The sequence below is a fragment of the Marmota flaviventris genome, chromosome 9 (assembly GCF_047511675.1).
Source record: "Marmota flaviventris isolate mMarFla1 chromosome 9, mMarFla1.hap1, whole genome shotgun sequence".
Lineage (NCBI taxonomy): Eukaryota > Metazoa > Chordata > Mammalia > Rodentia > Sciuridae > Marmota > Marmota flaviventris.
Window position 1 is genome coordinate 76,410,237 of NC_092506.1, and position 15,194 is coordinate 76,425,430.

The window sequence follows — 15,194 nt, forward strand, 5'->3', positions numbered from 1 at the left end:
TGTTAAGAAAAATAAGCCAGGCACAGAAAGACAAATACAACATCATCTCACCTAATATGTGGAACCTAACAAAGTTGAATTCTTAGAAGTAGAGAGCACAATGGTGGTTACCAGTGGTTGCAGAGGTAGGGTAAAGTCGGGAGATAATAGTCAAAGAATGCAAAATTTGAATTAGGAGAAATAAATTCAAGAGATCTATTGTACATTATGATGACTATAAAGTAAAAATGTCACATTCTTGAAAATTGAAGATTTTAAGTGTCTTACTACCAAAAAAAAAAAAAATTAAAAAGTATGTGAAGTAATTAATGTATATGTTGATTAGCTCCATTCAGTCATTTTATAATACTTATATATTTCAAAACATCATGTTGAATACAATAAATTTATACAATTTTTGTAAAATTAAAAAATAAAAGAATATAAACTCTAGATCCAGGACCTTAGGCTAGATTCCTGCCTCTGTCACTTACACTAGCAAGTTATAGAACCTCCCTCTCAAATTCAGTTTCTCAGTTGCAAAGTAAAAAATCAAAATCATCTATTCCATACATTAGATAAAAAGATTAAGGATTATCTTGCATGCACAAGGCCCTGGGTTCAATCCCCAGCACCACACACACACACACACACACACACACACACACACACACACACAATTAAGTAAATTAATCAATGCAAAGCTCTTAGAATAATGCCTAATACTTAATCCTCACTGATGAAGTCTGCTATTAGCATTAATGTTATTCATATCAAAATGAAGGAAGTGATTTTAAAATGCCTGAAATTCATTTCAACTGACAATCTATGCTGTTTGGAATGGTATTGATAAAAGAGAATTACACACTAGGTGGAAAACAAAGAGATCAAATATTGAGCCCCCAAATGCTGATAAATACAGTGAAATCAGAAATGATCTAAATAGGCTGGGTGTGTTAGCACACACCTGTAATCCCAGCAGCTCAGTGTAATCCCAGCAGCTCAGGAGGCTGAGCCAGGAGGTTCAAAGGCAGACTCTGCAATTTAGAGAGGCCCTAAGCAATTCAGCAAGACCCTGTCTCTAAATAAAAATATAAAAAAGGACCAGGGACATGACTAAGTGGTTAAGTATCTCTTCAATCCCCAGTATCAAAAATAAATAAACAAATGAATAGCTCAAAAACTAAGTAAAAATGTCTTGCAATTCCTTCACAATTTATCTAAGGGAAATGAAAACTTCAAAAAAAAAAAAAAAAAACCTTTATTATGTTGAAAATATATTTTTATTGAGGGAAAATTAATAATTTTCCTTAAATTCTTAACTTGCTGATCATTTTAAAATATCATTTCACATTAAAAAAAAAAAGCTAGTGGTCCACTTTTCATGGGGTTTAGACAGAATCAATAGACCAAATAGTAAAGAAACCACTAATTCAGTGTGTGTTAGTGAGAAAATAACTTCGATCTTATTTTTCTATTTTGAAAAATAAAAACAAACTCTAAAGATACCAAAACTCCCAAGTCTAAAACTCTGTGGATTGCTATCAACTGTAAATTGATAAATATACTGTGATTTCATCAAAGTATTAAAACCCACCTCACCTGTCAATAAACAGAAAAACACCTGGCTCAATTAGCAAAGACTAAGAAGAAAAAATGAACAAAAATAACAGTTTAAAATATCCCCTGAATAGAAACCACAATGTGTGCCTGGCTAATTCTGGCTAGTGACTTTTATATTCTGTGCAATAAAAGGAAAGAGTTAATGATCAAGCCTTCTTCAGAAATTCACAGGAGGCATGTATTCCTTCCTTCTCAGCAGAATTAAAGCTGCCCAGACCAGCTGTGAAACCAACAGTGACTTAAAATCCTAGGTTCATTCGCCTAGAAATTCTAATCTTCAACCTTAAGCAGTTCACATGACATCAGACTTCTGTCTCTGTACAATGTTATGATACACTTCTAGGACTCATAAGAGGGTAAATTAGTTAATGTTTCTAAAGAATAATGATTGACCAAAGAAACATCATCCTGGTGTTTCACTGGAAAGTTAGAAAAAAACCTAAATGCTCATAACTTTCTCTCAAATAACATAGATATCTCAAAAAAGATTTCCAAAGGAAAAAAGTTTCATGTCCATATAGCAGGTAGAAAAAAAAAAAAAAAAAACATGTGAGGAAAAAGCAAAGAATTTTTAATTCTCATCTTAAAACTATGAGAATAGGTTAAAATTGAATAGTCCATATACAAATGTTAGTTTGGAGAGAAAAAAAAAAATGTAAAACCAAGAAACTAAGGCACACATACCTTGTACCACAAAATTCATTCTTTTCCAAAGTTAAAATGTTTATATCAATTACATAATACTCTAGTTATAAAAATGTCAAAATATATTTCAAAAATGGGTAACATGAATATGAGTGCTTGATTTTTGAGTTAGAATGCCACCATATTTTTTAATGGAAAAATTAAATTTCTTAGGTTTGCTAACAGCACATTAGCATTTTCTATTAGAGTAAAAAGTAACTGTATCTCCATTTCTTAAAATAAATAAATCAAAACTTATTTATCTTAAGCAATCCAAGGCGTCCTTTATTTAAAGAGCTGCAATGGAAGAGTGCATGAGGTCGGTTCAATTTTTTTGTTTGCTTGGGTATTTGTTTTGTTTTGGTTTCCCCTCAAGACTTTTCTTCTTATCCAATTTTAAGATTCCAAACTCACAGCATGTCATAATTAAACATCTCCTAGGAAGTACACAATCAGATTAGCATATTAACTCAGGCATAAACCAGCCATGACCATGCTGCTCTCAGTCTGTAAAAGGCCAGTCTGGGAAAGATCATTAAAAAAGAAGAAAAAAAAACTACTAAAACATATTTATCTCTCCTTTATTTTATCTTCTAGCACTATAGGTCTTATTTTCCCTTTCAATTCTAAAGTAATTTTTAATCTTTAATTGTGGTATAAGAACAGTCATATAGAAATAGTAATGAACACTCTTGTTCTGAGAATTAAATATTTCCCCTTCATTCTTAAAAATTGCCAACACCAGAAAGTTCAGAAGACAAGGCAGAAGACAGAGATTTTTACAGTTCATGCCAATAATTAAAGTCCACAACCACCCTTCCAATATCAACTCTTATTTATAGAGGAGGAGAAAAAAAAAAACTAGCCATAACATAATGTATTTTTTATTGGGCTACTTAGCTGGCTAGTTGTTTGCTTTGAAGCAAAATAGTAAGCATTGTGGCCAAGAGTAAGAATAAATCTCCCCACAGTTTGTACTTGAACTGCCAAAAATGGAAGCCACTGACCATACATGGCCATTCAGTATGTGAAATGTGTCTATCATTATAAAGGAACTAAATGTTTAGTTTAATTTTATTAATTAAAAAAAAAAATTGGGGGGGGAGGGTGGTTAAGGAGGATAGTTTCTCACTCTGTTTCCCATTCTGATCTTGGACTCCTGGGCTCAAGTGATTCTCCTGTCTCAGCTGGGACTACAGGCACATGCCACTGCATCTGATTCCAAAAAACTTAAATTTTAAAGTTGATATACATTTGTGTTATTAGATAAAATTCTGACTGTAAACTTTATGAAGCCTAAATGTACGTAAGGTGTTCCTGTTAAAAATTTAGTGGTTGAATTGTAACTTTCCTGAATATAAATTTCAAGTATTTAATAAGAAGGAATCATGTAAAGTATCTCATTAATTTCTTTAGTAATGACTACCTGTTAAAGTGATAATGTTTTAGATATATTGGGTTTAATTTATTTTTAGAATTAATGACTCTGTCTTCTTCTTATTTTGTCTTGCATTGTATTTCTACTGGGCAGTATGGATAAAGAATAGTATTAACAAGTGGTTTACATTCTTGAGATAGGCAAGAGAAATAGTTTAGAAAAATATGTATTATGAGGGAAAAGCAAAGAGGTAAGAAAGGACTCCATTCAAATTCTACTTCTGACAGTAACCATCAGACCTTAGAACAAGTCACACAGCTTCCTAGGTCTGTATATCCTCAAATGTAAAGTGCAGAGCATAGCTTCCAAGCTAAAACAAAATATTTGTAAAGTGTCTGGCATATCATATGTATAAATAAATAGTTGAATAATAATTGTTTTCAATACAAATCAGAGATCTTTGCCAACACTTCTCAATATCTGTATCTTCCTACAAACAAGATATGTTCTGTGGATCCTTGTAGCCCATAATACCATAGTAATGTTACTATTATAGGTACATTTTACAGGTGAATTGCAACAAGCGTTATATTTAATGCTATTATCAAATTTCTCAGCGAATGAATATACTGTTTCCATCTGTGTTTTAAAGTGGTACAATCAAATTGATTTCCATAAATAGTATCATGAGAACCTAAAATTCACCTAAAAGTGATTAATAAAATCAGAATATTTATGTCCCCTTTAGTATTTCTACAATTCTATCATTTTAAGTCTGACTACTTGATAAGATCTAATATGCACTGCTGTAAGACATTCATATTTAGTCATTAAAGCTGTAAAACACAGACATCAGCAATATTTACTTAAAAAATAATTGTAACTCATTATTTTTATGTATTATTATACTGTATATATATATATATATATATATATATGTGTGTGTGTGTGTGTGTGTGTGTGTGTGTGTGTTGCATTTTGAAAAGCATCTGCAAATTCTTATTCTATGAAACTATATCACAGCCATCACAATATTAGAAAAGTTATGCCTAGGACAAATAAAATTATTCCTCCATGAATTTAAGACCAAAACTATAGGGGTTACTTTTTCACTAAAAAGAACCATTTAGTTTTAAAACACCTACTTCAAAAAGTTTAGATACATTAATGAAAAAAATTATAATTTCTGGGGAGACATTTAGAAGTCATAGATTATTTTTCCTTTCCACAAGAACTCTTGGTAAAATGTTAAATTCTTACTAAATGGTTTAAAAATCAGCTCAGTTTTATGAAAACTAACTCACAATGACCTATCAGTCTGCCCATTGCCCTCCTTGCTCCTAGTCTTCCATTTGTTCATTTTATCACTCTCTTCCTTCATTCACTTGATCAGTGTTTATTGAACCCCTACTATATGCCAGCAGTTCTTGAACCTTCCTAACTTGTTGTTATCATTTAAACAAAAGCACCAAGTGGAATGGAAGTACAGAGATGCAGCATATTTTGAAATGTTTTAAAATTTTATTGGCCTGTCATAAAGAAAAATAAAATTACGGCACTTGCAGACCACCACGTTAAGCAAAATAAGTCAAACTCACAAGGTCAAGTGTCATGTTTTCTCTCATATGCAGAAACTAGAGAGGATAAAGAAAAAAAAAAAAAAAAAGCTAGGAGTGGATCTCCTAAAAGTCAAAAGGAGATCAGTCAAGAAAAGGGATCAAGGGGTGGAAGGTGGGGAGGGAGGAAGGAAGTGCTAAGGAATGATATTGGCAAATTATATTGTTATATAGGGTGCATATATGAATAGATAACAACAAATCCCATCAATATATACAACTATAATACACCAATAAAAATGTGGGAAACTTTTTAAAAAAATAAAATAGACATAATTTGAAATTAAATATTAAAATTTATTTGGCTGTGAGGGTGCACACATGCACACACATGCATGTATATATGTTGAATTTTATCAGACCTATCACTAACATATATTTAAAGTTACACAGGATCCATGTTGACAAAAATTGATTTACAAAAATTTTTGGTTTCCAACATAATTAGTTTCCTTTTAAATTATTGTTTTGGCTTATGCTGGGTCACAAAGTTCAAATCCAAAGTGCAGTTATGTCTTTTCAAGTTATTGCAATAACTCTCCAATTCTTAAGATTTTATATTGCCACAAATACCCTCTTAATCCAGAACAAATTTTACTCTCAAGAGTTTTCTCCATGTTGCTCAACAAGTTACATAATAAATTTCCCACTGGAAAACCTCCTGCTCATTAATTCACATCAAATAACAAATTTCCAGGAAACAAAATAAGGAAAGGCTAGCAGATCTTATGTTTTAGTACAGAAGATTTCTTGTTTATTGAATTATAATTATTTACTTGTTGGTTTTCCATTAGATTGCAAGCAATTTGAGGGATGGGGCTTTACTCTTCATGCATGCATTTGAAAAGCATAGGTTTGAGGATAGTTTCTACATTGTTGAATAAAAGAAAGAAAGAATTGTTCAGATTTTAGAATTTCTAATAAAATGAGTTTGTTTTTGAGACTCTCTTAACCCATTAGCTAAAAACCTAGGCATTAAGCTTTAAAAAGATAGTGTGGCAATAGATTATGAAAAATAGTACTTTGGTTACACAATAAAAATATCAATCATTAATTCAGCTGCAACTTATTGCAGGCTTAACACTTGCCAATCATTGAGATGCTAGGATTAAAAAGTAAAGTCTATACATGTAAAACATGAAAGGGAGAGCTGGTTCTACAGAATTCATTGAACTAATATTAAAATTGCAATGAAATTATGAAAAACAAAGTGATACATTTCCTCTTTTGAATGTGTTTTCTTCCTCAATGAGAAGGAATGACAAAATCTGCTTGTTCAGGTGACCTAAGACGTTGCAATATATTTTATAATTTTTGCTTGTTGCTTAGAAAATATAGTCTCCTTATACAAAGTAAGATGTCATCAGTGACACTGTCTTTTGTTAAGAGGTTAGGTAGGAAGAGGATAAGAAGGAATAATGAGATCAGAAACAGAAAAGGGAAAGGAAAAAATTTCAAAGTGAATAAATCAGAGCAAAGTTTTGCACAATATTATCCTCATATTAGACCAGTATTCTAGAGCCATGATCAGCCACTAACTTAAAGCCAGCAGCTGAGAACTACACAGAAAGAATACCCTCATTAGACACATACTTTGTGAAAACTGTCAGTAAAAGAAACAGTGCAGAAATCCTCTGGATAAGCTTATGGGAAGGATGAAAGCCTTGATAAGTGCAAACTAAAAGCCTGTCATCAATTGGTTCTCCTAGTATAGCAAATCCTTCAGGGCATTTTGCAGCTTGCAAAAAGTAGCAACCCTTCTCAGGCTCTAATAGCCTCTGGCAGATTCATTCATTTCACTTTAGCAGATAATACCTTTGGTTCTTAAAAAGAGTTAATCGTTCTATTCTAGACAAGTGTAAAGATAAATCAAGAAATTTGACCACGTTAGAGATCAACAACTTTTTCAAAGTGTACAACAAACGTTTCTTTGATAAATGGAAGAACTGACCAAGTTCTGCTGAATTAAAGCCACTGCACCAGGTTACCCAAGTCCCACTTACACCCAGCATCTGGTGGAGGTAGTGATACTCTGGTCCTTGGTTGTACAGCAGGAAGGTTTTCCAGAAAAGCAGGACATTCAGAGACAGCCAAATGAGCTAAACCAATCAGACAAAGGGAGAGAAAAAACAAAATTTTTAAAAAGGCATCACTTGATGAATGAAACCACAAGTCCATTGTTCGGACACAGAGTTTTCAATGCAATCTCAATGAAAAATTGCAGAAGACTTTCTTAATTGGTCAGAAAGTTGAAAAGCGCTCATAAATAAATCTGGATCCAGGCCCTTCACCTGAGATAAGCTTTGGGTGGCAAACGGGTCAGCTAAATGATCTTTGAAATACAAAATAAGATTAAGAAATTAGTGACATCACCATATCACCATGTCCTAAGTAAAACGCAAGCAACCCCAGAAAAAACCAATGGGGGCAAACATGTTTAAAGGGTTAAGAGAAAGCTGTGTTCACTTAAAGTAATTGCTTCTCCCCTCCTTCACATCCGCTCATCAGTGTGTAGGAAAGTTCCCATGCATGGGGGTTGGGGGAGGGGGTCGTTATCATCTCCAGGTTTTAACATTGTAAAGTTTTGTTAGTTGAAACTGTTCGAATCTAACTTCCACTTCCAACTTCCCACCCGCCCACGCTCAGGGAATGAATCAAACTAGCTGCGGGAGAGACCGAACGCGAGCGCCCGGCCCGCCATCCTACCAGGCAGAGGTGTTTAACCCCTTCGTTGGCCAGCCAGCTCCTCCAGGACACAGCCATGCCGCAGGCCCCACGGTGCTGTGCTCTTTGCCTGCGGCCCCGAAAAGGAGCAAGCGACTGCCGGGACAACGGTTACAGCGGTGCGGCCCGCGGGGGGCGGGAGAACCGAGGGTCAAAGACTGAGTGAAGTCGGGGCCCGGCGCCGAGCCAGCCCGGGCGGGGTGTGCGCCCGCTCCCACCCGCCCGGCCCGCTGCCCCGGCGGCCGCACCGTCTGCGCTCACGCCAGCCCCTTTGTCTGCGCTCAGTCTGCTGTTGTGGCTGCTGCTGTTCAGGATGTCCCGGGTGGAACTTGGAGGCGTCCCCCGCAGTTGCAGGCTCAGTCTGCCCAGTGCCGAAACACCAACCAAGAAGTGGAGCCTGATAGTCATGCTAAAAGTGGGGGCACTCGCTACACCCTGGAGCCCGCGTGCACGCGCGCACACACACACACATACACTCAGCCCCCACACACATACACAATCAGAATCACACACACACAGTACACACACTCATACACACCCAGCACCACAGTCACACCACACACACACACACACACACACACACACATACCACGCACACCACATGCACACTCACATATTCACACAATACCCCACACACACACACCACACACGCCATACACTCCCCACACCTGCCCCATACACATCACAAATGCGGCACACTCACCACAGGAACAAAACACACACACCTAGTTTTGGACTGGTTGTTTGCCCTCTCCAAAAAAGTTTAACTCAAAGAGGCTCAGTAAAGAAGTTTGAACTTGAAATCGTTTTCTGAGTTTCAACCTCCCCCTTCTCAGGCAACTTATCCTGCCTCAGAACAAAGCGCCCCTCCAACAAAGAAGCCTCCCACTACCTGTTCCTTCATTACACAGCCTACCCTATCTTACCGGAAAACTTTCAAAACATTGCTGAATAAAAAGAATGGGGTCTGAGGGTAAATAGGTAAAACTGCCTTAATTCTCAGGGGCTTTATGGAAGCTCAGATTCACTCTACTTAGGAATTAGGTGTTTTACTACCTAGTTTGGGGGTCTATTTAGTAGTAGGATCCTCTCAAACTTGTACCCCAGGCCCAGTGAAGAGTGAGAAAAATGTGAAGCCAACATAGGGTACCCATCCTATACTGCAGTGCATCCATATTAGAGAAGAGGGGGAAAAATTATTCATATAAAAGAATGTCTGATGATGCACAATAAGTTCATTAAAACATAAACTTTCTCAAATTTAACTAACAAATGACAGAAAAAGTTCTCTACTAGTAACCTAATCTTGTGGCTTTCAGGTTCTTGTTTTTTTGTTTGTTTGTTTGTTTTATTATAAAATTAATTTTATCACACTAGCCATGGGATATAATTGAAACTAAATTTCATAAAATCATACTGACCTTACTCCATGTAATATGCTTAATTTAATGAGTAGATTAATGTTTACAACCTTCAGTTTGAAAAATTGGAGTAAATTCATATCAAGTTCAAGTTAAATTTCAGTTTCCTTTCTAATAATCTGATTATTTGAAACCTTCCTATTTCATACATGATCTAATCCTAAAAACTACCCCAAATATTAGCATTAGAGAGTATATTATTTATCAACAATTTAATAATAATTTATAAGTAATTTAATAATATTTATAATTAAGACTGTGATCTTATGGACCATGATTTTCTTAAAGGATAAACAAAAGGAGCAAATTAGAAACTCAAGCCTGTCACTACTGGATAAAGTTCAAAATTTAACACATACTAAAAGTTTAATTTTAATAAATGGGGACAGGGCTATTGGTTGGCAAAATAGTTTCCTGCAATGCGTTGAGAAGATCAAGACAATTGAATAGTAGAAATTTCTAAAAGCTCAGCTATTTCCAGAAAAATAATGACAAAAAAAAAAAAAGACAAAAATGATAGAAGCAACTCTAAATATGTACCTGCAAAGTATCAGGCACTGACCTTGGTAAGTAGTAATCAGAAATCTCCCTTACTTGTCATGATAGTTCTCTAGCTGTATGTTAGTCTCCCACATTAAAGCTGAAGAAACTGAAGGTAAGAGATTAAGAAACTTTTGTTACATAGTGAAACAGGGCTGCTTAAGGCTTAAACAACCCACTACCATTCTATTGTGAAATCTAGAAAAATAACAGAAAGCTATATATAAATGTTGATTATTTTATTTGTTTTTTTTTTATTGGTTGTTCAAAACATTACAAAGCTCTTGACATATCATATTTCATACATTAGATTCAAGTTGGTTATGAACTCCCAATTTTACCCCAAATACAGATTGCAGCATCACATTGGTTACACATCCACATTTTTACATAATGCCCTAACAGTAACTGTTGTATTCTGCTACCTTTCCTATCCTCTACTATCTCCCCTCCCCTCCCCTCCCATCTTCTCTCTCTACCCCATCTACTGTAATTCATTTATCTCCTTGTTTATTTTCCCATTCCCCTCATAACCTCTTATATGTAATTTTGTATAACCATGCGGGTCTCCCTCCATTACCATGCAATTTCCCTTTTCTCTCCCTTTCCCTCCCACCTCATGTATCTGTTTAATGTTAATCTTTTCTTCCTGCTCTTCCTCCCTGCTTTGTTCTTAGTTGCTCTCATTATATCAAAGAAGACATTTGGTATTTGTTTTTTAGGGATTGGCTAGCTTCACTAAGCATAATCTGCTCTAGTGCCATCCATTTCCCTGCAAATGCCATGATTTTGTCATTTTTTAGTGCTGCATAATACTCCATGGTGTATAAATGCCACAGTTTTTTAACCCATTCATCTATTGAAGGGCATCTGGGTTGGTTCCACAGTCTAGCAATTGTGAATTGTGCTGCTATGAACATCGATGTAGCAGTATCCCTGTAGTACGCTCTTTTAAGATCTTCAGGGAATAGTCCAAGAAGGGCAATAGCTGGGTCAAATGGTGGTTCCATTCCCAGCTTTCCCAGGAATCTCCATACTGCTTTCCAAATTGGCCGCACCAGTTTGCAGTCCCACCAGCAATGTACAAGAGTACCCTTTTCCCCACATCCTCTCCAGCACTTGTTGTTGTTTGACTTCATAATGGCTGCCGATCTTACTGGAGTGAGGTGGTATCTTAGGGTGGTTTTGATTTGCATTTCTCTGACTGCTAGAGATGGTGAGCATTTTTTCATGTACTTGTTGATTGATTGTATGTCCTCCTCTGAGAAGTGTCTGTTCAGGTCTTTGGCCCATTTGTTGATTGGGTTATTTGTTTTCTTATTGTTTAATTTTTTGAGTTCTTTGTATACTCTGGATATTAGGGCTCTATCTGAAGTGTGAGGAGTAAAAATTTGTTCCCATGATGTAGGCTCCCTATTTACCTCTCTTATTGTTTCTCTTGCTGAGAAAAAACTTTTCAGTTTAAGTAAGTCCCATTTGTTGATTCTTGTTATTAACTTTTGTGCTATGGGTGTCCTATTAAGGAATTTGGAGGCCGACCCCACAATATGTAGATCGGAGCCAACTTTTTCTTCTATCAAATGCAGAGTCTCTGATTTGATATCTAGCTCCTTGATCCACTTTGAGTTAACTTTTGTGCATGGCGAGAGGAGGGGATTCAGTTTCATTTTGTTGCATATGAATTTCCAGTTTTCCTAACACCATTTGTTGAAGATGCTATCCTTCCTCCATTGCATGCTTTTAGCCCCTTTATCAAATATAAGATAGTTGTAGCTTTGTGGATTAGTCTCTGTGTCCTCTATTCTGTACCATTGGTCCACCCGCCTGTTTTGGTACCAGTACCAAGCTGTTTTTGTTACTATTGCTCTGTAATATAGTTTGAAATCTGGTATCGCTATACCGCCTAATTCACACTTCCTGCTTAGAATTGCTTTTGCTATTCTGGGTCTTTTATTTTTCCATATGAATTTCATGATTGCTTTATCTATTTCTACAAGAAATGCCATTGGGATTTTGATTGGCATTGCATTAAACCTATAGAGAACTTTTGGTAATATCGCCATTTTGATGATGTTAGTTCTGCCTATCCATGAACAGGGTATGTTTTTCCATCTTCTAAGATCTTCTTCTACTTCTCTTTTTAGGGTTTTGTAGTTTTCATTGTATAAATCTTTCACCTCTTTTGTTAGGTTGATTCCCAAGTATTTTATTTTTTTGAGGATATTGTGAATGGAGTGTTTTTCCTCATTTCCGTTTCAGAAGTTTTGTCGCTGATATACAGAAATGCCTTTGATTTATGCGTGTTGATTTTATATCCTTCCACTTTGCTGAATTCATTTATTAGTTCTAGTAGTTTTTTTGTAGACCCTTTTGGGTCTTCTAGGTATAGAATCATGTCACCTGCAAATAGTGATAATTTAAGTTCTTCCTTTCCTATTTTTATGCCTTTAATTTCTTTCGTCTGTCTAATTGCTCTGGCCAGTGTTTCGAGAACTATATTGAATAGAAGTGGTGATAGAGGGCATCCCTGTCTTGTTCCAGATTTTAGGGGGAATGCCTTCAATTTTTCTCCATTGAGAATGATGCCAGCCTGAGGCTTAGCATAGATAGCTTTTACAATGTTGAGGTAAGTTCCTGTTATCCCTAGGTTTTCTAAAGTTTTGAACATAAAGGGATGCTGTACTTTGTCGAATGCTTTTTCTGCGTCTATTGAGATGATCATATGGTTCTTATCTTTAAGTCTATTGATGTGGTGAATAACATTTATTGTGAAGACATCGATAAATTCCTTAAGTCATATGATTTGCCCAGACTGAGTCAGGAGGATACTCACAACTTAAACAGACCAATATCAATAGATGAAATAGAAGAAGCAATCAAAAGACTTCCAACCAAGAAAAGCCCAGGACCGGATGGGTATACAGCGGAGTTTTACAAAACCTTTAAGGAAGAATTAATACCAATACTTTTCAAGTTATTTCAGGAAATTGAAAAAGAGAGAGCTCTGCCAAATTCATTCTATGAGGCCGACATCACCCTGATTCCGAAACCAGACAAAGACACCTCAAAGAAAGAAAACTACAGACCAATATCTCTGATGAACCTAGATGCAAAAATCCTCAATAAAATTCTGGCGAATCGGATACAAGGGCACATCAAAAAAAATTGTGCACCATGATCAAGTAGGATTATTTTATTTGTGACTGTTATTCTGCTACTTTGTAAAAGGAGTCCAGGATCAAACTGTGTATGTTGACAAGGAAGCTATCCCTGAGGGACAGAGCTGTTCTGTGTTATGCCGGAACACCCATTAGTGATGTTCTTTGCAATGTTAATTTTCTCTAAGCCAGATTGTTGAATGCAAGTTACTATTTTTTTCCTAACTAGGAAAGACTGCTCTCAAAAATAATAGGGAGAGAGTTCTGTAGTTTTATCAGAATCTTTCAGATACCATAATGAAACTGATATTTGCCATGAAGACTTCACAAGAAAAATATAAATGACAGAAACTTTTGCTCTTGGCTGAAATAATGTTAAGCTTGCAGCACAACACTGATTATTCTATGCTGACTATAAACTCTAGTAGTTGAAGACATTCTTGACCTATCATTTATTACTTAATAAAGAATTTCTATAAATAGTGTCCTTCAGAATATGAAATGCTTGGGGGAACTTTGATAAAAGTTCAACCCTTGAGCTCTCTTACTGCATTTCGTTCTGTCTTCACTTGGAAGCATAACTTTTTTTTCCCAACCCATTTCTCCTCCATACACACACACAGACTTATCCTTGAAGTGTGCATGTTTTGGTATATTATTCACTCACATGATCATTAATACATTTTCCAAATATTAATTTAATTATGTGTGTACATTTCTAATTTGCCTGATAAACTAGACTTCTTAAGGACAAGCATCCTGTTTTATTCAGGTTTTATCCCAGGACTTAACACAAAGTTTAACATATAGAAGGAATTTACATAATATTTACTGATTCATAGTTAAGTATATCATCCTTCTTTATGCACTTTTCTCAAACTTCAGTTTCTCGAATGTAATTTTCCAATAAAACACACACACAAATAAATAAATAAATAAATAGTCTGTTCTGCTTATAATCAACTACCATAAAAGGATAACTGTGGAAAGAACCCCTTGACATGGGTAGCATTTATCCCACAAGTCATTTGATACTCACTTGAGACAACTGGGCATTTGCATTAGTTTCCTGAAACTTTGATGAAAAATTACTACAGACTTCATGGTTTAAAACAACAGAAACTATCAGACAGAGTTACATGCCTACAATCCCAGATACTTGGGAGGCTGAGGCAGGAGAATTCCAAGTTTGAAACCAACTTGGGAATGTAGCTCAGTGAAAGAGTACCCATTGGTTCAGTCCCTAGTATAAATCAATCAGTCAACCAATTAATAAGAAGTTTATTCTCTCACAGTGCTTATGGCCAGAAGTCTGAAATCAATATTGAGTTGAAATCAGGATGTTGACAGTCCTCTTCCTGAAATGGCAAGGGGAATTTTGTTTCTGGACTTTTTCAGCTTCTGGTGGCTAATGGCATTCCTTGATTTGTGGCACATAAGTCATGTCTGCACCCTTGATCATATCACCTTCTACCTGTATATATGTCAAAATACCCTTTGTCTCTCTCCTCTGAAGGTACACCTGTGATTGTTTATAGGCTCACCTAGATAATTTCCTCATGTCAAGATCTTTAATTTAATTACATATCCAAAAAATTCCTTTTTCCTTACAAAGTAACATTTATGGGTTCCTGGGATTAAGACCTGACATCTTGGAGTGGCTTTTATTCACCCTACTGATGTACCTAAATTAAATTAATTTATGTCATTTTTATTTTTATGACTGGATATGCCAGCCTTAGAGTAGGACTTTTGAAGAAATTCTCCTTAAGGAATGAAAAATTGGGATTTCTAAATTGCATCTGTCAGAGAGCATGAAATTATATACCAGGAAGTATGCCTGGCAGAACTCAGTAAGATTTTTTTCTCCTTTGTAATTTGATTGAGCTTATCATTTTTGTTATCCCATATCTATCAGGAGAAACTAGCATTAAAGTGCAAGATGAAAAAATGCCTGTTTGTCTTTCTTAGGAACAGAAAGGGGAAAGAAAACTGGAAATTCCAATCCCCGTGTACTGCATGATGGATAGAGAATCCTGGAGATGGGAGTGACAAGGATACGAAAGAAATA

At 35.6% G+C, this 15,194-nt stretch overlaps 1 protein-coding gene across 2 annotated transcripts in view; it reads right to left on the reverse strand.

Annotated features, from left to right (window-relative positions):
* Nox4 (NADPH oxidase 4) overlaps nt 1–8,044 on the reverse strand; it is a 169,849-nt gene extending 161,805 nt beyond the window's left edge. For both annotated transcript variants that reach the window (XM_071617160.1, XM_027942593.3), the window contains exons 1-2: nt 7,987–8,044; nt 7,284–7,379 (exon numbers count right to left, since the gene is read on the reverse strand). In XM_071617160.1, coding sequence (XP_071473261.1) covers nt 7,284–7,379; nt 7,987–8,043 — 153 coding nt within the window. In that variant the 5' untranslated portion in view covers nt 8,044. The remainder of the gene's footprint in view (nt 1–7,283; nt 7,380–7,986) is intronic.
* Between the last annotated feature and the right edge of the window lie 7,150 nt (nt 8,045–15,194).